General features: G+C 44.8%; 1 protein-coding gene across 3 annotated transcripts in view; it reads left to right on the top strand.

Moving 5' to 3' along the window:
* Positions 1–1417: 1417 nt before the first annotated feature.
* zeb1a (zinc finger E-box binding homeobox 1a) overlaps positions 1418–26289 on the top strand; it is a 53856-nt gene continuing 28984 nt past the window's right edge. For 2 of the 3 annotated variants that reach the window (XM_029525603.1, XM_029525604.1), the window contains exon 1: positions 1418–1510. In XM_029525603.1, coding sequence (XP_029381463.1) covers positions 1453–1510 — 58 coding nt within the window. In that variant the 5' untranslated portion in view covers positions 1418–1452. Of the gene's footprint in view, positions 1511–3180; positions 3231–26289 lie in introns of those variants that run through there. The other variant, XM_029525605.1, reaches the window with a different exon arrangement.

A 26289-nucleotide genomic window follows, 5' to 3' on the forward strand; every position in this document is an offset into this window, starting at 1 on the left:
TTAATACATGGAAGTCATTTATTGGTGCGGTGAAAATCTCCCTGCTCAGATTAATTGACCCTCGTATATATAAAACACACATCGTCCAGTCTGGTCTCATGACTCCGGCAGCTGAATTTATAAGCTCAACCAGAAAAGCACCTTTGAGCAAAACATATAATCTCAAACTCTCTGCCCCAACTCTAATCCCCTCACACACCCATTCTCCACTCAGTGTGAGCGATTCACAGCAGCACCTGGTGTGTCTGAGCTGGAAACCCGATCGTCGGCAGGTACAAGAATAGCTCGACAGGAGTGCGGAGGCCACTCCCCTGACCTGCTGCGAACTGTCCTTGGACTTCTGTCCCTGCCGAGGACGAATCAGTGGGGAAAGGGGGTGGGGGCGCTCAGGCCTTGGATGGTGTTTAGGTGCCATGTGTTTCATTTGAACAGCAATAAATTTCAGCGCATGAACTCAAACATACAAGGTCAAGATTGTTCAGGATTTCTGAGTATTGGCCGTTTTAGTCCGACTTTTATTCCTGTTTCCAGATCCACCGGTTCTAGAGGTGGAACTTCCCTCCTTCAGATACGCCTGTTCGTTTCTCCCCTCATCGGCGCTTCAGTCATCCTCACGATCATTTTTCATTGCATGCTAAGTTAAGATTTTCCACTCAGTGCTTTAAATCCTTTCTGCAGGAATACTCTTTAATATGGATCAGAAGATCAATATTTGTCTTCTGCTGACTCTCACTTGCTCTTTGAAACTTAAAAAATCTATTTTCTTCTTCGAATGCCGGAAAGTAACTCCTTAGATTTGCACAGCACCGTGATAAAGTGCACTTAATGCGAGTATTTCTCTTTTCTAATTATTTATATTGCACCTTTAGTTACGTTTCACACTAAGACTGGATAACATTATGTTAACTTATAATTGTATATAAAGTGCTTTGTTATGGATTAAACTGGCTTCCTTCAGATTAGTTCTCCCCACTTCCCAAAAAAAAAAAAAAAAAAAGTGATTAACCTGTGTTTTGACCACCTTGATGGGAGGACTCTCACTTCAGTGCTCTAAGTTTTATTCACGTGAGTTGGATTTTGAATGAAAGATCTGATCCCTGCTCAGCTCTTCAAACAAAAACAAACAAACACACCAACACCTCAGTGCCTGTGCACCCTGAGTCCTCCAGGAGGAGCAGGGACCGAGCTGGGTCCACGGCCGACCCCTACCGGCCTGCAGGAGGGGCCGTGCGGCGCTGAGGTGTTGGGGAAGGTGCTGCCGTAAAAGCGGCCCATGTGTCGCAAACCAGGTGTTTTTTTTTTTTTTAACAAGCTGGGGGAAGGTGATGTCGTAAAGCGGACGCAGAGGGAAGGGAGGGGTGAGAAGGGTGAGGAAGGAGGGAGGAGGGAGGAGGAGGAGGAGGGAGGAGGAGGTGACTCTCAGCGGCTGCGTTTCAGACTCAGCGGAGGATCATGGCGGATGGCCCCAGGTGTAAGCGCAGAAAACAGGCGAACCCGAAGAGGAGCAGCGGTAAGTCCCGGCTCCTCCGTGACCGGCCGGGGAGCGACCCGGCCGGTCACCCTCCTTAGCGAGCTCCCCTCCCGGACACTTTTTTTACTTATTTATTACTGTTTATTTCTGAAGCTGGTGGAGAGTTGGAGCACGTTTCAGGGGAGTTTTAAGGGTGGAGGGTGGAGGAGGAGGAGGGGGGGGGGGGGGTTCGGAGGACCGTTATACCTGGATGGGTCCTCTCTCTCTCCGCCTAGCGGTGCTCGGGGCAGGCCGGCCCTGGTGAACCGTTATCCGGCAGCGACGGCCCGGAGGAAGCCGAGCGCGTCTTATTTCTCCTCATGCAGTTTTTCTAACACTTTCCCTTCCTCCTCTTCCTCCTCTTCCTCCTCCCTCCGCTGTCTTTCTCTTTGTTTCTGCACTTTTTTCCGACACTTTTCTCCACCATGAATAACTCCTGACGGCAACGTGGCCCGCAGAGCGCAGCTTTCTATCATCACCGTGATAATAATAATATTAATAATAATTATTATTATTGTTATCATTATTATTATTATTATGAGGGTCAGGTTGTGGTTCAGGTTGTCGCTCGGTTTCAGTCCAAAATAACTCAACTTCGGCTAAAGTCGCGCAGTTGCAGACGAAAGCATTGGATTATAATTTCTTTTTATTTTTGGTGGTCGGTGTGTTCTGCTGCTGCTGATGGATAAAGAGATGGGATGTTTGTTTTATCTGCTCTTCACCCTGCCACACCACATGTTCCCCTTAGTTAAGGTAAGGGTGGAAATCGGATTGTTAATATCTTAAAAATACATTTTTTTTTCTAATATGTTTTTATTTGCATTCGTTTCCTCATCAGTTTTTATTATTATTATTATTATTTTGCAGACTGTAGCTGCAGCTTACCTTTCAGCCTTTACAAATGGACTTATAAAGCCTCCTTGTCTGCCACAGTGTTGATATTATCTTTACTCTTAGTTTATTTCTGTTGTAACACAGCAGTAATAATCCCTTCAGGTCACCTGCAGGGGGCTTATCCTCATGATTTTATTATAAACAGCTCAGAGTTGGTGCCTTTGTGGTGGTGGTGGTGGTGGTAGTGGGGGGGGGGGTTCCTTTCAGTAAACCTCCACCTGTTATAAAGTATAGAAATAGGAATTTGAACGTAACTTTAAATCCAGACAGCTATTTGGATTCCGAGTCTCTGATTGGTCGGTGCCTCACCTGTCCTCCTCCCCCTCTTACGTCGTATCCACCAATAAAAACATTTATATTTATTTATTTATTTGCCCCCCCCTTTCCACCCTCCCTTATGAGGCAGGGTGTGTTTGAGCTGAAAGGATGGAAAGCACCTTTATTATTATTTTTTTTTTATTTTAAATAAAACACCCTCCTCTCCGCTCCTGGTGACGACACGACGGTGACTGTGTGCGTCCGTGCAGGAGCCATCCTCCTCCTCCTCCTCACCACCATCATCACCATCATGTTTACCTGAACGCGGATAACGGGTCTGACAAAATGGCCTGGAAATAAACACAAAATAACACACCTGCGGCTTTTTTTTTTTTTTTCCTTTTTTTTTTTTTTTTTTTAATTTTTATTTGGCGTGGATCGTCGGATCCGGATCTGCTTCTGCTTTCCTAAATGCTCGGTGTCTGGTGAGGAGTCCGGAGGAAATTAAAAAAAAAAAAAAAAAAAAAAAAGAAAAGAAAAACACCACTCCAAATGTCAACTTGTGCAGGTAGAGATGTTTTATTATGACTGTTATTATTTTCATGTTTTGTAGTTCATCACCGTGTACCGTGCCACCTTCGCATGGATGCCTGCCTCCCTTCACTCTCGCGGGATTTATCTAATCGACACGCATTTCTTGTCCCACTTGTGCATGTTTCTAATCTCTATTTTGTGGATTGCTTGGCTCGTTTTGGTCGAGTGCACCCTGCCCCCCCCCCTCGTCCTATCTGTGTGCAGAAAAATTAGCGGTGCATAAAGTGGTTATTCTGGTGTTAATGCCCCCCCCCCACCCACCTCCACCTCCACCGTGAGGGCGCACGGAGCCTCAAACCTTTTTCCTCTCCGTCTATTGTTTTTGCGGTAATTTGGCTGCACAGCTTCCTGAGCGCTGCGCGGAAAAGGGGCGGATGGCGGTCAGTACCATTACTGCAGTGAAGGCGGGGTTGCTGCCTGTTTTTATCCTGGACCGGAGGCAGCCAGGTACGCAAGGTGATGCAACACCTATGAAGGTGTCTTTTTCTTTTTCTCCCCCCCCCCCCAACCGATTTCCTCATCTTCTCCCCATTCAAGGTGAAAATCCTGCACAGGAATACTGTCTCAGCTTTCTAAGTATACATATGTGTGAATATATTTATATAAAGTCAAAGGAGATTAGAATATGCAAGAGGTGCGTTTAAGGGCGGACAGCTTTGATCAGATACAAGTGAAACTCATCTGCCTCTCACTTCAGTCGTGTTATTGTTGTTGTTTTTCATTTATTTAGTCTTTTCTTAGTTTTCATCCGCACTGCCCGTTCACCTTTTTTGAATTTCAAAAGGGCTGATGTGCCAAACATTAGCCGGTGTTAATGTACCGTGACCTCCAGGCTGTCATCAGCAGGGTGAGGCGGCCGATGCTGTTTATTATACTGTGACAGGAGCTTTAATTTGTCCTTGTCATTTCCTCGACAGTTCGTGTGCTCACGTTATCTGATAGCACTGACTGTGTGTCCAGCTCATTAACATATATGCAAATCTAAAGGTGTACAAACTACTAAAAGTGAGTAAACAGACTATTTCTTATGTTTAATTATCGTACAGCTGATTACAGATACATTTCCCTTCGTGTACTTTTTTTAAGTCATTATGGAGTTTAGTGTCAAAGCAAATTCACTGACTCATCAGTTTGTCACCAACTTGTTTCTAGAGCTGATCAGAGTCTCAGGGAAACAGGTCTCTTATCTCAGATCTCTGTCATCGAAATAATCAGATTATTTCAATCTTTAAATATCTGTCGAACACCACAGTGACAAATCCAATGTGTTTTTGGAACAACACCGGTTGTGAATAATGATACAAAACAGAGAATAGGCGCAAACCCTCATGTTGAGATGTTCAAATTCGATAATTGTGGCAGTTCTTGTGTGACAATAATGATCATTCAGCTGTCCAAATAGTTGCCAGTTTGTGTTCTTTTGATTGACTAATTACAGGAGCTATAATAAGAATGACAACCTGACAGTTATTAATTTATTATTTTGTTTCTTAAGAGTGTTGATATTATCACTTCCTCCAAAACTTAGTTTCATTTTCTTTGAACTTGTGTCTTTTGTTTGTTTTCAGGGGCCCACTTGTGTTTGAAGTGAAGTTAGAACGGTGAACTAACTCACAAGTAGAATGTTATCAGATGGATTAGATAGCAGGGAAGTTTGGGGGTTGAAGACTAATCTCCTCCCTCTCAACGAACGTTGCACTTCTGCTGGTTATTAAACTAGTTAGTGAACACATAAAAAGAAAAAGCTGGATGAGAGCAACAGCGCCGACTTTATCTTTGAGCACTTTTTTTTTTTTTTTTTTATTTGTGCATCAGAAGCAGTCAGGTGTTGACAATCGTCTTTTCATATCCATAAAGCTTTGTGTTTTGCAGTCATTTCCTGGAGATGTGATCTCTTCCATAACAAGCCAGGTGGCTTGGCTCTGGAGTTTGCTTAAAAGAAGCCTGAGACTCATTTTCCGCCGCCCCTGAGCTTTTACGTGGTGCTGCATAAATTCAGATGTTTTTGTTCCAGCTCCAGCTCAAACAAACACACCCTAACCTGCCTGGCATTAATGATAGTTGACGGTCTTGCTTTGGCCTAGCTCTGCTCTTGTGCTGAGATAATTTCCCACCAGGCAGCGACTGTAAACATGCCAGCGTAACAGGGCTTTCGAATGACGAGAGCCATCTTGATATACGTCTGCAGAGACACCCAAAAACTTTCACCCCAGCCCAACTGCGCTCACGTATGTGTGCATGCACGCCGCTCATTGTGTTAGAAGAGGTGAACTTGTTTTTGATAGCTGCAGCCTTAATGACCTCTTTTTCTGGCTCCAGTGTAAACGGCAGGTGTCTCCGTGCTTGGCTCGGCTTGCCCACCCCTCCGAGTCACCTTGCTCGTCGCTTCGTCATCTAACGCCTCCCCTCTCGCTTTTAAACGCCCCCTGTTTGTGTGTGCCATCTAATCTGGGGCTGTAATGTAACACCACAATTTAGGGACTACAGGATCACGGCCTGGTGTTTGCATACCGTGACGGGGTAAAAACAGCAGCCCGCTCTCAGGCTGGAACTGAATGTGCGTACGTACAACCTCGACATGTTACAGCGAGGGTCTGTCCAGCGGCCCTGGGGGGGCTTTTGGAGAGGGGGTGCTGAAGAAGGTTGTTTTTGTCTGGGTTCCTTGTTTTGGTGCTTTACAGAATGCTGGTCTCTGTATTTTATATGAATCCTACACTGATTTCATGGGCAGATGTTAGAGGATGCAGTGATATTATAGTATATAGTGTCGTGTTGACAGCACTTTATTAAATCAGGTCAGCCTGCAATGAAACAGACATTTATTGCTGTGAAACTCCTCTGTCTGACTGTTTTAAAGGAATACTCTCTGACCGGCTCTTTCTGTGACCCTTTGACTGAGAATATTGGTTTTACATAATTGCTTTATCACTTTGTCCAACTATATATCTGGTACAAGTGAATCTGGCTGTCTGCCTCGCATAGTCACACTGCAAGTTTTATATATATACATATATATATGGCTTCTGTTTTTAAGTGTGAGGGAACCATTTGTTATGAGGTCCCCCTGAAGTGCTCCTCTCTGAGGTTTATAGGAGCATAGGAGTCATGTGAGTGTGCTGCCTCTGCTTTGCCATAGGCTGGATTCATCCTGTTACACTCATCTGATCAGACTGATAGAAAATAATAGATGTTATAATAATATATAATGCAGTTAGAAGAGCTAAACAGAGTTTGTCGCCTCTAATTTTAACTGTGCTTCCTGCAGGGCTGCACAATTAAAGGCTGTATAGTTGAAATCACAACATTGTTGTATCTTGTTCTCCTCATAAATGTTGCAGTGCTGCAGGTCTACAAATCATGTTGACAAGATATAGGTGCTTTCAAATGCTTGTTTGGCACGAGTCACGAAAAAATGCATCGTCATTGCTTAAAAAAACTTCGCTCAAACTCAAATCACAACTTCTATAAGATGTGATATTTTCTGTTTCCTACAGAACAAATTTTCCTTATTCCATATCTATCAAATTTCTTTGCTTGGTTTTAAGATTAATTTGCTTCAGTTTTTTAACTCTGGACTCACCTTTGTTGTGTGATAGAGAGAGAAATGTTCTGAGTGGGAAAAGAAGAAGTGGTTGTGGTAAAGAGTGGCTCTTAATTGATCCATGACCACTGGTCATTCATGTCACTTTCTCCCTTTGCATAAGAGCCACAGGCTGTGTGTGTGTGTGTGTGTGTTGTTTCCCTTGCACAAATGGGCCTGTGGAATGACAAAGCACTACAGGATGTCTTTAGCAAGTCAGCATCACTCCCATTGCCTTTTATGGTTTAGAGGGGGAGGTGCATCGGAGCTACTGATGCTGCTGCTGTGACTAATTGAGTAGTTTGTGTGTGTGTGTTTGTGTGTATACATGAAAGAGAGAGAGAGAGAGAGAGAGACAGTGTGTTTGTGTGTGTTAGCATCAAGGTGGGAAACAGCTACTTTCCTCCAGGCTTTGCATAACAACACGGAGCCTGCTTGTTGGGATTTACATGCATTAACATGGAGCCTGTGAGGGAAAAATCTTCCTGCTGATGCTGTTGTGTTTCAATTAGGTGATGTCGGACAACCAGGGCACCTTGATGAACAGGGCGTGGAAGCTAAGGCAGATGGCTGAACACAGCCAAACCGTTAAAACATATCAGTTTTCAGCACACAGCCCCTCCCACACACACACCTTTGACTTGTGCTGTGTGCCTGCTTTCATTGGAGGGAAGTCAAATGCCAAATGAAGTAGTCAGAGCCTAATGTGGATGATGATATAAAAAGTGTGAAGCGTACACAGAGGTTGTAACGCAGAACAGCTTGGTGGATATAAATAGTAAAACACGCATCCTCCTCATTCTTATCATGTAAACATGCCACACCACCTTAGAAGAATTTTAAAATTTAGCCCGAAGTTGCTTCGAAAATGTCTCATGAGCTGAAACGTAGAAACAAAGCGGTGGGGTCTTCAGGCGGCAGCAGACATTCGCAGGGTGTTTAGGAAAGCTGCTGATCTAATCTCTGACAAACTGCAGCCAGAATCACAACATTAACTAACCTGCACTTTCAGAGAGAAAGGACAAATGAGCCTGTTTGTCATGCAGGTGTGATTTGACCCAGCAGCTCGACTATTTTTAGTGGCTGTAAAAGGGAAATAGTCAACCGCCTCTGATTGAGCACCAAACTGTTGTCAGTTCAATCTGCACTCACATTGAGAAGCGTAAATACGTGTGAAACTTGCACGGCAGCACGGCCCAAGTAACAGAAACACCCATACGCTCAGGTCTCCACGTAGAGGTCAAAGGTCAGCGGAGCTGCCCTGCAGCTGAGCCACACGTGAACAGGACATAGATCCTCCAGGGTTCCATTGTTTGGTACAAAAGCAGACAATGAAAAGTCAGATTAGCACAAAATGTGGTGGCACAAAACACAAAAACAAAACAGAACAGGTTGTTTAGACCCAGTCAGTCCATCACAATAGTTATTTTCTTACCACAGCTGGCATTTATTATGCATTCATTTATTCTGCGCTGCACATTGAAAAAAGCAATAAAGCCAAAATTATTCACAATAATGCCAAAGCACAGAGGAGTAGCTTCACAAAATCAGTGTCTTCAAGGGAAATTAAAAATGTGGGTTTTTTCTGAATAATTACAAAAAAACATTCCTGCTGTGACTTAATGAAAGACATTCAAAGTTTAAAGCTGCCGTGCTCTTATTAAACTAACAGGGAATAGATGCCATGAAGAGCTGAGTGCTGGAAAAGATCAGTTTACTGCCGCGTTCAAATCAAAATAAGATTACAGCGAAGCCAAATCCTGCTCTAAACTTACAATGCTGTTTAAAATTGATGTTACGGAGACAAAGTTTGCTCACTGCCACCTACGCTCAAAACAAAAGCTAAATGTGGAACCAGAAGTGAAAATCTACCTCAGGCGGCAGAAAATCACAGAGGAACTGCCAAACTCCTATCAGCACCTTCTTTTCTTAAAGGTGGCCTAAACCCGTTTCCACGAGTAACCTGCTTTGCTGATGCCTTTCATCATTCTCATTCAGCCACCTGAATATTCATGTATTCAAGAGGCTCCCCTGAGCAGCCAGCAGCTAAAACTTTAATCTACGCTGCTTAGCAAACCGAAGCTGAGCTGTGAAAGGCGGCCTGTGGTGAAGGGACTGGGTTTATTCTGCTGCTGACCACCTCAAATCATGCAGGTCTGCGTTATTGTGCGTCAAAATGTCAACGTGTTTGTGCATTTGTGCAGTTTTGTGAGTGTGAAAATAGCGTTTGGGGTTTTTTAATGCGTTGTGGAGATGGTGCGATTGTGAGGGGGTTACACGGGCTCGCCGGCCTGTGTGTGTCCAAAGAAAGAGTCCCATTCAAAGTCCTGCATGTGTGTGGGAGAGGGGGAGCACTCTCTCACACTCAGCTGGTGGGAAACTCCTCGCCCTCGTCTTTGGTGGTGGTACAATTTGCATATTCTGCCGTATTCCATTCTCTTCCCTCTCCTGCCACCTGAGACGCGGAACAGAGGCTGTCGGCTCCTCGAGCTCAGAGGAAATCAGCAAAAAACGCAGCCCAAAGCTGCCGCCGCCTTCAGGCTCAACGCCGAAGCACGGAGTCGAGCCGTAATCCTGTGAATGTTGGTAATTGAAGAGGAATGCAGCTTGCCTGTGATAGGCTGCTGGCTTTGATTTGGTGCCATTGAAAATTGGGACACATCTCAAAGGTAAAGCGAATGGAAACAGGTGCAGGAAAGTTGAAACGGGAAAGAAACGTGGAGATGAGAGGAGGAGGAGTGGAAAGATGAAAAGGGCAAATAGAACAGTGAAACGGTACAAAGTGAAAGCCCAGCACTTTATTCGATTTTCTCCCCTCTTCCTCGCTGTATGAAAATGGTGTAATAAGCCTTTCCTTTCTGTCAATCATAAAACAGGTCAGGTGACATAATACTGTGATTTTTCAAGCAGAAATGTCAGCTGTCCTTAATTTTCTTCTTCACTTGTGAGATTTTTCTTATTTTGCTTGGTTGAGATTGAGTCACTTTAATCTTTATGACGTACCGACTCAATTAATCTCAGTTTCTAAGATTAACTCCTGATGAGAAAATCATTTTTAATCTGGTGTCATCTTGACCTGGATGCCTTCTGGAGGTTAACATTTAATTTAAATAGTTCTGTGACTGTACAGAGTAATACGACGGATTTCTTTAGGCCTGTTATTTATTCTGATTTCATACTGAGTTGGTTTAGTTACCAAACCAAAGCTATAAAAAGAAACCTAAAGCTTCGTCTTTTTTATAGTAAAACCTACAGTTGGAGCGGGAGAGGCGACCTCCCAGCATCCTCAGCGGTCTCGGGAGACATAAATCATGAGTGGTGGACAGGTGGGTTAGGAGGGGCCTGGGCTCACTAAAGACCCCCCAGAGACCTGAGAGAGTCCAGCAGCAGCAGCAGGACAGGTGGGAGTGGAATAGAGAATCAGATTAGAGGCACAGTAAAGTGATTTCTCTCTCCTCTTTTTGTCCTTAGCTGGGTCTCCATTTAGATCGTCTTTGTTTCAGGCGTGTGTACGAAACGGGAGGAGTCGCACAGGAAAGGCAAAATCTGATAAAATATTTTCATACACAGTTGAGGCGGAAAACTCAAGCGAACAGAACTGAAACCACAATCACCTCACTGGTCAAAAAGCGTCTTGGCTGAGGAACTGTATCAACATACCTGCTGTTCGCACACCTACTGTACCTTTAAATGACGGCCATGCTGCACACGGGAGGGGGGCGGGGGGATTTCAAGGCGTTTTGAGAAAAGTCTGTTTTACTAATCTCCTGTTCACACATATGCAAAGTGACAGGTCCTCTCTTGCCCCTCATGAGCCTGAAGCTTGTTGCCGTGTTTAGCATGGAGTCTGATTTACATCACAAATGGAGACAGTTATTGTCTCCTGTTTCCACATTAATAGTGAATAGTGAAGTTTATTTCCTCTTCGAGTCACATCGGAGAAGGATTCATGAAGCGTTGACCCACTTTTGCTTGTCACATGCCAGCGATTCAGACATTTTTGCGTAAATTTGGGATCTCAACATTTGACCAATCTCCATGTGAATTTGTTTATTCCTGGTGTTGATCCTGCCAAGTTTTCATGTTGACATCACACCGCTGTGCATTTTTTTCGTTTCTATAGACGAGCAGAAATAGAGATCTTTGGAAACGACCTCTGTGGGTCTGTGTGGCCTCGAATACCAGCGGCAAAAACAACATTATTGACAAATTAGAAGTTTGTTGTCTTTGCTAGCATCTGGTGTGCCTAGTGCAATATTTTCCTGGTTATACGTTAATGGTCATGTATTTGTTTCTTGTGTTTTAGTAGATAAAGGTAAGACATTCGTCAGTTCGGGAATTTTTAAAGCGTTTTGACAAAGCAAAAAAAAAAAAAAGGTAGCAGTGTGGATGCAGTTTTAGTTAACAAACTGTGGGATTGTGTTTTTTGTAGCAACTGAGCAAACAAAGAATTGACGCCCACCTTTTCTTCCTAATTATGTGTTAGCAGTCACACCGTACCTGATTCATCCTGCTCCATCACATGACCAGCAGTGACTCACAGTCTCTAAGATGATGGTGCAAGTGAATCAACCAGCTCTTCAAAGCAGAAACTGAGCATCCTAACAGGACAGGGCTGCGGCTGATATTTAGGTTTTAGCGATATAATTAGAAATGCTGCCCCACTTGGTGGGTTTTTCTTTTATTTATTGCGCCGTATTTAAGTTTTACAGTTGGATAGAGACAGAGCCGCCGTCTCACCGTGCAGGATGGATGGTGAGCAAACACATTTTAACACAGAGCAAAAGATTTGATTAGAAGCTGAGCAGAGATGTGCAATGTGGAGCCCCTCTTTGTGCCTGTCCTCCATCCTGTGTCCTATGGGTTTGATTTGCAGTGTGTGGAGCCACAGGGATGATATACGACGCTTATAAAAGTGAACACCGGGAGGAAGCAGAGAGGGGAGGGGGGAAGACACCTCCTGCTTGCAAACAAAGTATGCAAGTCTATTCAAGGCCCTTAATAAACTGTCAGTGTAGATTTAGATTTGCCCGCTGATGTAGGAGAGCATTAAGAGTCGTCCGTTTTTTAAACCACGTGAGCGAATTCACGATCGAGTGAGAGGCTGAAAGAAAGGGAGCGTTGTTATTGAATTACAGGTGATGGTTGCTAATTGGGCCCTCTAGAGGTTGTGTGTTTGGTGTGAGCGTGTGTGTTTCGCTCTGGGGATGCAGAGTTGATGAAGCTGTTAGGGTAAAGTGCGGGGCCCCTGTGTGCTCCCTGAGTGCCGTGCTTTAGAGGCCGTCCTGTCCCTGTGGAGGAGCGCTAATGGAGGCCACCCAGCCCTGATGAAAGTGCAGCCCAGACTGGATGGAGGGAGGTGGGGGAGGTGTGGGGTTGATGCTGCTGTAATTGAGGCGGCTGCTGGGTGAGAAGAGTACTCTGTTTCTGATGAGCTGCGGGCACGAAGCAACACGTTTACGCCGCGACAATAACTGCATTACCACCCCGCCATGTTTCAGCCCCGAGAGTCACACCGCTCGAGTTTTCTATCGGAGTACGTGTCATTGTGCTGTCACCGCCATGACTCAGCCTGTAGCCTGCCCGCGACATTGTAAAACCGTGATGTGGTCAGTTTTCTGGGAACGTCCTTCCCAGTGTAAGAGGCAGAGTGTTTAATGTTTACTACTCACGCCTTCTTTGGAGTAAACTGGAGTAAACTGGAACCAAAAAAAAAAAAATCTCATTTACAGTCATTTTTTTGATTTTTGATTTTTTTGCTGATATTTTCAGATTGCAGCTTCACAAATATAAATTTATTGCACATCAGGGACAAAAACAGTTGATCAGAGAAATGAATGGAGATATTTTTTCATCATTTCTGGACTTGCAGTGCACATCACAGACTATGCATCTCTCCATGCTGTCGCCATAAGTAATTAGTTTGAGCTGCATGCTTCGTTGTCAGTGAAGCTCCTGTGCTCTCTGGGGAAATAAACTGGCACTCATGTTTTTTGCATCATTTTAAAGGACACTGACGCTCGTATGATGTGCGGTCTGGGGGACTTTCAGTTTTCACTGTCTTAAATACAGGTAATAGATCAGTAACAGGCAGATTAATGAATGAACTCCGTCTGTTGTGTCGCTAGAAAGCACGCTGAATAAAAATAAAAACACTTTTTTCCTCCACCATATTTCTAGCTTAGTCTGCCTGTGTAATTATTGTCCTCTTTTCTGCTGAGCGTTCAGGAGGTAGGACACACAATTTTCTGTGTCACCGTGTTTATCCACTTCTGTGTATTTTTGTTGATCAAAGCAGTTTAGGCTTCAGTGTTGCTGCTGCAGAATGACTGCTGAGGCGTCAGCTGTTCGGTCTACAGGAGATGCGCAACAGCAACATTGCAGGCTTTGCTCGTCTTTTTGTCTCTGCACCTGTCTTTCCCGGGTGAAACCTGCCGTGGTGCCTTTAGATACATCTTCTTATGCATGCGTGTGACGACATCAAAGCTGGTGTGTGTGACACCTCACCTGCAGAAAGCTGCAAAGCCTCGCTGTTAAAAAGGTCACAGGACCGAAGCTGCAAACAAAATATGTATACGATTGTGCGGCTTGTTTACTTTGAGGAAATTGTGTCAGTTATGGCAGGATGTACACCACGGTGTCTGCTCTGTGTCCTTGCTGGGTTTTCCTCTGGACCAGCGCTGGTCCGGATCATTGTGACAAAAGCTGATTTCCTTAACGTTACCCCGCGGTTGCAGTCGTGTCTTCTCTTGATGTTCGACTCCTGAGAGAGGAAACTGTGTTATCTTTACACCTGCTAAACTGTTTACACTGTGAGGTATAAACCACATCACTGCCTGGGAAGGTTACAGTTTATCACAATGTCGATAGGAAAGCAGCAGCACAACCCAGCTGAGTAACCAGAAAGTCAGATTCCTTAATGAGCGTTTGAGTCTGATATTACTGAGGCGAACACTCAGTGTAATTAAAAGATTTTGGCGTCGGTGAAACGTCACCATCAGCAATGCTGCTCCAAAAGAGCTGTTGACTTTTGAAAACCCTCAGCCGGTGTAATCGATGGGCAGAAAGTTTAATTTCCTGCCCTCATCAAGTATGAAACCCAAGCCAGAGTCTGGCTGGGCTGCAGTTTTCCTTTTCGGGTGATGGTTATGTGAGAGTTGGCACAGGTGCAGCTTTGACTGGATTTCATCAGCGCTGTTTGTTTTCCCCTCTCCGCCCTCATGCAGCAAGCACCTTAATGTGAGCTCAGAGAAACTCCGAGCTAATCTCGCCAACCTGTTGGGAGCTCGGGCAAAGGCTCGCTGGTCACCAGCCGATTTGGACTTTATGATCTAACGGAGGAGGGAGGCGGGGTCCAAGAGTTCACCAGCAGGAGCACTTTGACAGCGGTATGCAGTCGTGGTTCTGGGAGGGCGGTGTTAAGTTCAGGCTTTTTTTATTACAAAAAGAACTGAGCTAGTCTATGAGGAGAACAAAACCGAAGAAATGTTTGGATTACATGGTCAATATATGAGTCTGTGATCCCCCCTCCACCCCGGTGAGTTCCAGATCACTCCCCCTCTTCCTGTTATTGATACGAGTAACGAAGGCCCAGTCAGGCAATAAAAAAAAATCAAAAGCTAAACGTAATTCAATGCAATTCTGTGGACGCTCTGGCTGATGCCTTCCAAGTCGAGACAAGTACAAGTGTATTTATCAGATTAGTGTGTGACTGAAGATGAAGCTAAACCAGCAGATGAAATCAAACAGGAACCTGCAGAATCCAGAATTTGGTGCTGATGTTTACGTTTGTGTCTCCCCCCTCCTGGTGCAGCAGGTGTGCCTGGGATTCAGTCGCTTTACAAGTTTCATAAATACCATCTGACACCGCTACAGCAGGCAGACCTTGGTATAACCCCCCCCACCACCTCCTGTGGAGTAAGCACAGTCATATTATAGCTCAGTTGAAGGGTGGAAAGCTGCAGCTCTTAGCAGACCGGACCGGTCTCGGCACACACAGCTCCTCTCAAGCTGCGTCTCATGACTTTGACATTGAGCTGCTTTTACTTGTGTATTTAAAGCACGGTGTGTTTTCGGGGCTTCGTGGAGTCATTTGACTTTATTAGTCCTCAGTTGGCTGCTGCTCTTTTCTTTTTTAATGAAGGCTGCATTATGTAATGTCCAGAGCCACACGGAGTTATTTTAGAACTGCACACTTTAATTATACATCCACTTTACTCCTAAAAAACTTTGAGCCCTCGGTGCTCTGGGGGTGAATTTGTCTGTATCCTTTAACTGCTGGTTGCATCCTTTGGCTTAATAAATTTGTCTGGCATTCACTTAGTGCAGAAACACACCTCTGCATCGTCTGCCTCTCTCATCTGGCTGACATTTTGGTCAACCATGGTTTTGAACGTGCTTGACATTTTGCTAAACTGTGTTCGGAAGGTCCTGCCTGTCCCCGTGTTTTCCTTCCCCCTCCTCCCTGCATTGTGTGACTCTTTAAACAGGCACACACACACACACGTATAGCCTCACAGACTGCCTGTACATCAGGGGAGTTTGCTTTGTACGCCTGCAGGCTTAGGATTATGGCTTTGTCTTTTGTTGCTAACCGTGCAACAGAGCAGCCTTGAATTGTTTATTTTGACGTTTTCCCAGAACACACCTGTTAAGGAAAAAGTACACTAGCATCTCATTATGCTCTCAACACAGGTCATTGTTTCCTTGTGTTGTGGGAATGGCCCCTTTTTGAGGTAACACCGAGCACACTGTTGTTGTAAAGTTAGCCCGAAGCTGTGCCCCCCCCCCAACCTCTGCATCATCCCCAAAGTTCAATTGAAGTTTTAATCCTCGGGCCGAAAGCACATGAAGATCCTGCCTCTTTGAAAATGAATCTCCCAGCTTGACGTTCGCCTCGCTGACAGCCATTCAAAGCATGCTAGCTAGCTGCCCGGCATCCAGACGGCAGCAGCACGGTCTCCATTTAGCAAAGACAGAACGGCCGTGCCAGCAGAGGCTTCATGCCAGAGAGCCGCCCGCCGAGCGGCGCTGCGGCCGCTGCCAAACTCCTAACATACAGTAGACGGGCGGTTTTTATGGCGCTGCCAAAAATACAGCAGTCTGATTAAGTAACGTGATGTAAGATGGTGGGGTGGTGTGAAGTAGCATGCTGGATTTGGAAGATGGAGATATTGTTCGTGGTGAAAGGGACGAGGACAGTGCAGCTCTGTCCGTTCTCCATCTGCGTTCGGATTATGAAATTAAGCTGCGACCGGATACACAAACCCATTCATGGGGACTTAATCTTCAAGGAGGGCTGGGACTGTACAGCAGCTACACAGGTGGGCCAGGACAGCAACTTAAACTGTATCAGTGTCACTTTGTTTAGAGCTCGAGGCAGGAATTTAGCATATCTGAAAGAGATTTTTCTAATTCATGGCGAGAATAAGAAGCAAAATCTCATTAGACCTCAGGATCTGGATCTCAGGAGAGCTCTAAGGATATAATGTGGACTGCAATAAAAACTCCATCTGATGAATCTGCCCCCCCTTCAAAGAGGCAACGGTTGAATAATAAACATCCTACAGCACACCTGAGAAGATCTCTGACAGTGTGGGAGGACATTCAGTGAAAAAAGCGTCGTCATCTTCCGTCCTGCTTTTACCGCCCATGATTGTGCCTCCCCTGTCGGCTTAACGCTGTAATTCCTTGTTAACCCTGAGGACTCCTGGGATTTTAGCTGTTTGATTGCACTTTAAAAAATGTTTACCATGCCAGTGTTTATTTTTCAGCACATTAACTTAATGACTTTTCAAAATCTGGCATATGAGACCCAAAATAAATAAAAAAACATCCACAGTTCAAAAAATGTGTGTTTTGTTTTCAGAAAACAAAAAACATGAACATGCCAAATGAACAAACAACCACCCATCTCTCTCCCTCACTGGCTTCTGAAGACCTCTGTCCTTAGTTTACCCCCCCTCCATCCGGACGGGCATCCAGCCTGTAGAGCCGAGTCCGCAGATTACTTTCAGTGTCTTTGTATGACGAGAAATGGCGAAGGTATAAATTCAACTCTTGCCCATTATTTTAGTAACACAATCGTAAAAACTCGTACTTGATCAACATCAAACCAAAACTAGCATATTTAGCACAATGGAAGGTGACGTTTGTACGCCGTGACACTGTGGCAACTCTTTTCTTTTTGCTGGACAAGAGCGATCTCTTTCATGCCTGGGTTGTGGATGTGGGGTGGTGCTTATCCTGTTTTGCCTTTTGTGTGCTTGTTAATGGAAAATGGTTTGTTTTTCATCATAAAACATATTTAATAGAGAATTAGAATTCGCAAAATTACTATAATTAGGACTGCAACCAACTCTTTTTTTTCTTTTTTTTTTTTGGGTCCCAAACCCAAATTTCAACAGTTTACAGTCACATCAGAAAACTGACTGAATTAACTGGTAAACAGCTCAACTCCCTTCTCTCTGTTTATATTTGCAGTTAAAGTACAAACGATCTTATTTACTAACCCAAATCTGGGTCATTAGTTCCAGATTTAGACTGTCCTGGTCTGCTGTGATGTGTCGTCTCTCTGAGAGAAATAGCGACATTTTGGGTGTTTTTATGAGACGGACTTGAACAAAACTTGTCCCAGTTTTGATTTTATTGCTTGAAAAATGTGTGAGATTCTGCAACAGTGGCGTCTCCGGAGAGCAGCAGCGATACTGGGTTGATTTGACCCTCCACCCACACCGCCCACATCTGTGAAGTCAGATCAGGAGGCCAAGCAGGAGATTGATTTTAATAAATGAGACAGACGAGGCTCCATATATCAGGTTCTTGATGTACGGTTGTGTTCAAAATAATAGCTGTGTTTAAAAACGGGAGTAAAGCTAAAAAAAAAAAAAAAAAATAGCGGCATCAGTGATTCCTGTGAATCACTTCACATCTGTGTTGCTTCTGTCACCTGTGGACAGGTATTCCAGCCCAGCATGACTTGACAGCATTCATACAATATCCATCCATCCATCCAATGACTTAAAAATGTTTTCATGTTTCTGTAGCTGTGTATCTCAGGAAGGGTCAGGCTTAAAAGGTAAATGTATGTAAATGTCGATGAATCAAGTTCCCCAAATGTTATGAGGAAGTCAACTGGCGTCTTTGTATGGAGGATTTTTTCCCCTCAGTCATGTAAACATTTGGACTGACTCAGTTTGTCCAGACAGCCGAGGCCAGCAGTGTTGTTGTTTTTTTGTTTTTTTTTAATGCGACAGCAGCAGCCAGTTTAGCCAAAAGCCCCCAGCAGTCCAACATAAGGCCCGCCTGGTCCAGTGTTAAGCCAAGTGCTTAGTTTAGCGTAGCATAGCCTGGCAACTTTGAGATCTAGAAGTCGCTCGGGGCAACACACGCTTCCCGCCCTCCGCGGGCTAGCTTGTGTTGCACAGGCTAAACACACAGACGCCATGTTTTACACATCACAGTGCTCAGCTTGAACCGATTCTAAGCAGCTCTGAAAGTCTCCGGCTCTGCGACCTATTTCCCAAGGAGCTTTCTGCCAGCCAGGGAGCGCGTGTGATGTGAATACTGAGCAGGTGAAAGCAGGAGCGAACTGTCGTGAGCAGGAGATCATGACCGCAGCGGTGCAGCAGTGCCTGCTGGGACATAACTCAGACTGACAGAGAATATTATTATTGATAGGATGGAAGTGTTTTATCCCATTGAAACTCCTCTTGACTTCCACACCAAAAGGAGATAGGCAGATTTTGTCAGACATGCTGCCTGCAAACAAGCTGAAGAAGGAGCTTCCTGTTGCCTGATGGGAAACATGTACATGTGAATTGTGGACCTCTGGGATATGCCGGGCCTTCAGATGTGCGTTGCAGACTCGCCTCAGGGGCAGTTCCTCGGGCAAACACACTGATTTATAGTTCAGTGGTTTGACATATAATAATCTGAGCGGCTGCTCTGCCCTCAGATCGTCTTCTGTTGGTCTCCGCTGGAAGAGAAAACCTAATTGATATAAAATTAGTCCTCATCCAGATTGAAAAAACATTATGAATTGGAATGAAAGCAGATCTGGTAACATCAGGGTTGAAACACAAGACGTTTTGGAGGTAACTGGGCCGTCCACGCTGTCCTGTAGCCGTCATTTGAGTGTCTCTGGAGCTTCATCTCTTCCGTCCTGTTTTGTGATAATCACGGCGCTATAAATGGGTTTTAAGGCTGGAGTGAGCAGAGAGAGCGTCCTGTGTGATTCCAGCTTTAATAGGTGGGCCTGAATGAAGGTCAGTGGAGGCAGCGTTAACACGCAGAGCAGAAAACCAACGGAAGTGTGTCTGTTTTAACTTTCAGAGGAGAGTCGATTTTACTCTCTGGTTTCATTCAACAGTTTGACTCTCCTCTGATGATGGAACAGTGATGGAGAGGACATTAACCCTGTTGGACCCAGGACTCATCGATCCCCCCCCCTCCCATCCCCACTTGCAGTGTAGAGTGAAAGGAAAGATTGAAGACAGAGAACCAGGGCTGGGCCTCGTGTTTAAAGGTCGGAAGTCAGTGCCTCAACCCCCCCCCCACTGAGTCATCAGTCCACTGAGTGGCCTGTACCGGTCTTGTCTACCTGACTGGAGAAATCTGGTTGTGGGAGTCGTTGGGGGTCAAAGGTCAAGAGCAGCTGCAAAACTGCCACTCTTAATACAACAAGGAATGTCCTGTGAAGGACATTTCAGCAGGTCAGACGGTTGAACGCAGCTGTTTGGCTTTAAGAGCAGTGTCCTCTTCCCACAGTGTGAGTCAAAACCCTGCTGGCCCCGTAAAGTGGCCCTTAAATTGGGGCCCCATTATAACCTTGTCCTGCATGGATTACGGTATTGAATAACCATCTAACTTTCTAGTGACTGGGAATTGAAAATGTTTGTATTCTAGTTTCAAAAATGATGAAATTATTCAATGAACTTTGGGATTTGGTTTTAAATTTGATAAACAGTGCAAATATATTCAGTCCACTATCCCAGAGGATGAAGAAAATTAGCAAATCTGCACATCCAAGAAGCAGACACAGGCATTTCTGCTGAAATTGTGTGTCATTTATCAAAAATTGTTGCAGATTAATCTCCCGATCATCAGCTCCAATGAAAATCAAACCCTGTGCCGCCACCTTCTCTCTCTCGTGGCTGCATCTAATGCTCAACAGTATCTGACAATATAGTCAATTAGCTCGTCTGTCAATTTTTCAGTTGCACGATTATAAGAATCACAATCACTTGAGCGGCTGAGTACGATGAGCGGGAAGGTCATTTGTCTGGGAGAGGTTGCATTCAGCGGTGGCACTGTGTACACAGAGCTGCACAAAGATGACTGTGCCTCACAAACAGAGGCAGGGAGCAGTGAGGGACATCTGCTGCAGAGAAGAGAAATGTGACATCGGCGGCTGACTCTGGAGAAACCTTTAGAGCCGCTGAGATTCTGCAAAAACATTTATTGAATTAAAACCCTGCTGCCAGTTTGACATTGCACACAATATCCACAGTATGATCACATGGTTGTCCAGGTTCAGCTTTCTTTGTCTGCTGCCTCAAGCAAGCACAAAGCGTTGTGTCCCTTCTCTGTGTGTGTGTGTGTGAGGTTTACTCAGCACACACTGCCCAGTCCACATTCATGCAGACGGGACACATACAGACCTGGAAACCACCGGTGTCATCACAATCATCTGCTTCTATCACTCACCGCAGAGAGGCGTGAAGTTAAAAAAGTGATTACCACAGAAGACTGTTCTCCATTCATAGACCTCGAGCCATAATCCCATACATTTCAGAATTCATTTCATGAAATGTATGGGAAAATGTCCTTACCTCCCACTTGAGGTTAATTTGCTCAGTAATAGTTTTCTTAATGACTTTATGGTCTCAGTCTGTAGTTTCAAGTCCTCTTCATTAAAACGTGATGTTCATTGTTGAAACGATGGACAATTCAGAGGAAAAGGACCATAAAGCAGGTGTGGCTACAGTGTGATTGGCAGACTGTATCATACAATAAGGACAGAGTACAAATTACAATCACAGTGAATCTAAACCCCTTTTGGGTTTCCATGGTGACTGTAGGTTGGAGTGCGAATGGCGTTCCCCTCTGTATGTCAGCTCTGTGATTGACTGGAGACCTGTATTGGGTTTTCCCCCACCCCTGCATGAAGTCACCTATTATTGGTCATCCCGTGTCAGAGACAGTGAAGTGTCGGCCTGTATCTGTATCAGAAAAGTGTTTTTCATAGCTTTGGGATTGTACTTTTAATGAGATCGAGCAGACAGTGAAATGTGACGGCTAGTTGACTGAGCCGAACTGTCAGAGCGAAACGTTCCACCCGATCATGTTAGAGGATCTAACAGTCTGGAAATTCCCTGTTCAGCGACAGTACTGGGCATCCACAGAGCTGGCATGGCCCAGATTTTATATCTGTCATCCCAGCAAAAACCAAACAAACAAACAAAAAAAAAAACCCCACAGAAAAACAAAGCAGGCCTGGAGGGGCTGCCAAAATAAAAGAAGCCCTCCAACAATCTTCAACACTTTCTGAAAGTGTCATCGGCTGCTTGTCTGCTTGTTTGTTGTTTGTTTTGGTGATCACAAGACGCACAGTGCAGCATCTGTGTGCAGCAGGTAAAGCGTCACGTAGGCACATTTCATAGGAATCCAGGGCCGGCTAATAAGTTGTTCAGAGCACATCCAGCTCCAGATGTGCAGCATGTCTGACAGACGGGAGAGACTCAGGAGATGTTCTTTTCGCCTTTAGCTCGTGTTGCAGTTGATCTGGGTTTAGTTCGAAATCTGCATTCACGAGTCCAGAAAAACAGAAAACAGGCCGTAGACACAATTTAAAATGGAGCACAATTCGGTGGCGTCCGGGAATCGCCTGCTGGCCTCAGGCTGCGTTCACACTAATATCTCCGGCCAGATGGGAGTTTTCACCCTTCATCACAAACTACATACACACAAACACACACCTACCTGACCATTCCTGATCAATGAGCATAAGCGAGCAGGTTTTTCAGTGTTTCTCAGCAAATATGTCGGAGAAATTATAAGTGAGGAGTGGTGGTAGTCATGGCTGGTAAGAACCAATCAGGGAGAGCGACCTGGTGTGCTGTCTTTCCTTTTGTCCTGGCAGCTGTGATAGTTGTTTTGTTTTTGTTTTTATTACATGTTTATGGCAAAAATAACAAATCCAGAAAACAACCCACCAAAAGATTTTCTTTTTCTCTCGCCAAATTTGCATTTCCATTGTAAGTACTGTGAGAACACAACACGTTTTATTTCAGTGCACATTGACAGGAAACTTTAAATTAGGAGGCACTACCAGACTGTTGTGGATAATTTACATAAATACAAAAGGAAATGTGCAAATGTTACAGATTTTCATATTTTTTATTTAACTGTATTGTGGCAAGGAAATTAAATGTGTACCTCTCCGGAACATGAAGTCAATGTGATGACAACATGATGCTGTCTTTGTCAGGGGACAGTTCAGACTTTACGAACTGCATAGTTTACAGAGTTTGAGCTGCATCAGTCGTTTTTAAAACAGTTGTGCTCCAGTTCAGCGGATGGTAGTTTTCCTTTGGTCAGTTAAGGAAGGCTTCGGAAAGGTGCAGTCAGTTATTATATCCCAACGTTGTCATGGTCCTTGTTTAAAACAGAAGAATGTTTTCCCGCACACCGTGGCTTAGGAATCAGCCTCTTGGGCCAGAATTCAAAACCTGATGTAATTCTCGCTGTAAATTGTGTGCTGATGCCACCAGCAGAGAGACGCCGTCATCTGCTGCTGTATAAACTGATTTCTATTCAAATGGCTGGATTCAGGAGCAGCTCCAGCTCGACAGGGTCCATTGTTGCTTTTCAGCCACATGCTCGCTCCCTTGCTTTTCTTCTGCCCTACTGTTTGTCATGTGGTTAAGGGCCATGTGGTCAGAGCCCCCACCCCCACGTCAGTGCGGTGACCTGTCCCTCCTCCTCCTCCCTCGTGAGGTGGCCTCTCCATGCTTTGTCACTGCTCGTTCCCAGCCAATGGGCGCCAGCGGCCGGGTGGCGACCTTTCCGACCTCTTTAGCGCTGATTGGCGTAGCGTGGCTCTCAGCTTGGCCGCACTCTTTCCTCTCTGTCCTCTGGTCTTACACTGAAACATGGCCGCTCACCAGGAGGGGGGCTAACAGTAGCTCGTCATCATGGAGGTTAACAGTTGCACTTTATGTCCGTCTACTCTGAGCAGATTTAAAGGTACATCTAAAAACGACTGAAATGAATCTACATTTTGGTCTGAATTAAAGAAATCCAGGCCCGCACATTGGGTGTTAGAGGAAGTGCATGCTAATCTTTATTTTATTTTTGGTCATTTATATTCCTGTGTGCTGCTGGTAACCACACCTGAATGTAAAACAGCTTGGAGAGAATCGACCTTGCTGCGTAGAAAGAAAAGGACGTAAAAGCGCGTTAAATAAAATGTAAAGAAGCTGGTCTGAGCTCATTAATCACATTTATTGATCTGATTGTTCACGATTGCATTTTTGGCAATATGTATCGGAAAAGCTCACAAAGCTGTGAAGCAGATTTAAATATGTGACTCACTTCAGCAAACCATCCACCATCCAAGATGTCCCTCAGTAACACCGCTGATCTCTGTATTCCTTGACCCTCTCATGCTCCGGTTGCCAAATCTCATCTGCTCTGGAGCATAATTAGCTCTGAAACTGTGTTCAGTAAACGCATGGAAGAGTTCTCCAGACCGAGACTTGTATCACTGCAGCAAAGACAAATACTGGACAGGACTGCGTGTGTGCGCGTGTCCTTGTATCCATGAGTGTGTTGACCATCCTGATGTGTATTTCTGAGATCAGGGTTTTTCAGTAAAGGAAGTCAAACGGAAAGTAAAAAAAAAAACATTTTTTTTGTTTGTTTTGTTTTGTTTTGTGAGTGACTCACAAGCTAAACATAGCTGACATCGTAGCCTTGCATGTTTAACAACTCATTTGTCCTAAATTATGTTTTTGTTACAGTGTTTGACTTGTATATTTGATTTATTGAGAGGGAGGGGAGAGAAGCGAATGAAGAAGTTGTTCGTTATAGATTTTTAGAGGTGGTGAGGTCTGCTCACCTGTATGAGAAACCAAAAGTACTGGGGAGGTGTAAGTATGTTGGTGTTAGTATGTTGTGGTTGTGTGATGTAGGTGGTGTTTGGCATGTTTGGCTGTAAGTCGTATAGATCAATTGTCTCTATATCCCTCTATTCATAAACCATCTTAAATGAGCTGATGGGAGACAGAGCAGTAACTGGGGGGGATCAGCAGCCAGTTATCTCTTAATATGTGAAACTGAAAACAAACTGCACGACGCTGAAGGACAGAGGAATATGTAAAACTGCTGCACCAAGGACGAGGAACAGGGAAATGATGAGCACTGAGCAGCTTTCGATAAGGAACCTGGTCACAGAAGGTCAAGCTGCACATGCAGCGCTCTCTATTTGGGCCCATAATGAAATCAGAGTTACATGCAGGTGACGTAGGGATAATGTATAGCTTGTCATGAGCTGAGGTACTGAGAATGGTCCTGCACACACACACACACACACACACACATTCATTTAGAAAGCCAACAAGATTTAATGTAACTCATGTTTCCCAAAGTGGAGACCGCCATAAAAATGGAATTACAAAAAGGGAGATGAAAGGAATGTGCTGCTATGGTAGTTTTTTTCTCAGCAGGCTGTCTTTAACACACACACACACACACACACACACACGGACACACCCCTCTCTGTCCATGTCTCAGTGTAACAGCTGGGCTTCTTAGGTAAATTGGATCAGACACTCCCTGGTCGGCCGGGCTCTTGTGTGGCCCCTGGCATGGAAACTCAAGCTATCCAATTGATTTTCGCTCTCCTCAGCCTCCCGCCTCCCTCTCCCTTTCTTCTTATTCTGCCCCCGGTGTCTCACAGCTGCTTTGACTGGTCCACTGAATCCAGCAGAGCTGAAAACCTGGGGAGGCCGGTAAATGGCTGCTGCCTGCTGCACCCACCAGACTCACAGCTCATCAGCTGGTCCACCGACGGTGCCGTAAGAAGTCGGTCTGTGTGAGCGCGACAGTCGCTGCTACACTGAATTTGTGAGTGTCTGCTGGGAGTGCAGCTTATGTAACCTCCCCAGTCTTTGATCCCCACAGGTCTGCTTCAGAGCAGAAAACTGGGTCAGACCAGCTCCTGTTAATCGCTTATTCTTGGTGAGGCAGCCTTGAGACAGCACACACACACACACATGGATCTCCTTGAGCTATTCACTGGCCGACTTCAGGTCCTGCCCTCAAACCTGTCCGCCATCTAAGCTCTCAGACTCAGAAGGCTATTAAAGAGATATTTCACCGAAACCCAGCCTCTGGTTCAGCAGGCTGTTTGTCACTCCGTGGGGATGCATCACTGTGATTAGCCTGCTGGCCTCTCAGTCCGGAGTTACTGATGTTACGGGAACACAGAGCCCATCAGCCGCTGCACGAAGGTGTCCTGGACTCAAATACAGCAGGGTCCGTCTTTTTTATGCCCCCCTCATGTATGTGTGTTTCCTCCAGGTGCCCCTGACAGTCCGAAGTCATCCACGTCAGGTTAATTTCAGTTTGTGTGTGAGTGTGAGGCGACTCTGTCTGACAAAATGATGAATCCACGATAGCCTGCTGTTACACATTAAAGCGCATACTTATGCATTTTGACACCTCATAAAACGTGTGACTTTCCCAACCACTGAAGACCAAATGTAAACAGTTCACATGTGTTTTTGTAGTTTTGTTTTGGGGTTTTTTTTGCAGCTGCCAGGCTGTTTTTATTGGCTGATGTCAAACTTTTTACATAAAGTCTTCATTGTTAACAAAGCCGAGAGACACTTAGAATCTGTCTTAGAGTCTTTTTAACTGAATATCTCCGGATTTTTTTTTTTTTTTTTTTTTTTTTTTTTTGATAATAAATAATAAAATGTCCTCCATACAATCTGATATTATTGGAAGAGAATTCGCCAAATGTGTGATGTCATCTGCAGCTATCTCATTAATTTTGACCTTGTCAGTGTTTGTCTGCAGCTACGCTCCGATCACCGACTAAATTGACGCACAGGAGCTGAAACCGAGTGAGTTCAGGGTACAAACATAAATCAGACGTGATAGATTACAGTATAAAAGCTTCTAATCCGGGAGCAGGGCTGGTATGGATGGCCTTTTTGGTAGAGAAGATTAGTGGATGTGTGTGTGTGTGTGTGTTTACCTCCTGTTGTGGCAGATTAATGCATGTACTGTAGTATTAAATTAAATTTAAGCTGGAGCATGAGCAGCCGCTCTGCTGATGGAGGGTGGGAAACGCCCCACCACAGAGTGAGTGTGACGGAGGTTATGAGCGAATATTACATGCAATCACACACACACTCCTACTGACAGGCTGCCGCCACCATCA

Source organism: Echeneis naucrates, chromosome 17 (assembly GCF_900963305.1).
Source record: "Echeneis naucrates chromosome 17, fEcheNa1.1, whole genome shotgun sequence".
Classification (NCBI taxonomy): Eukaryota; Metazoa; Chordata; class Actinopteri; order Carangiformes; family Echeneidae; genus Echeneis; species Echeneis naucrates.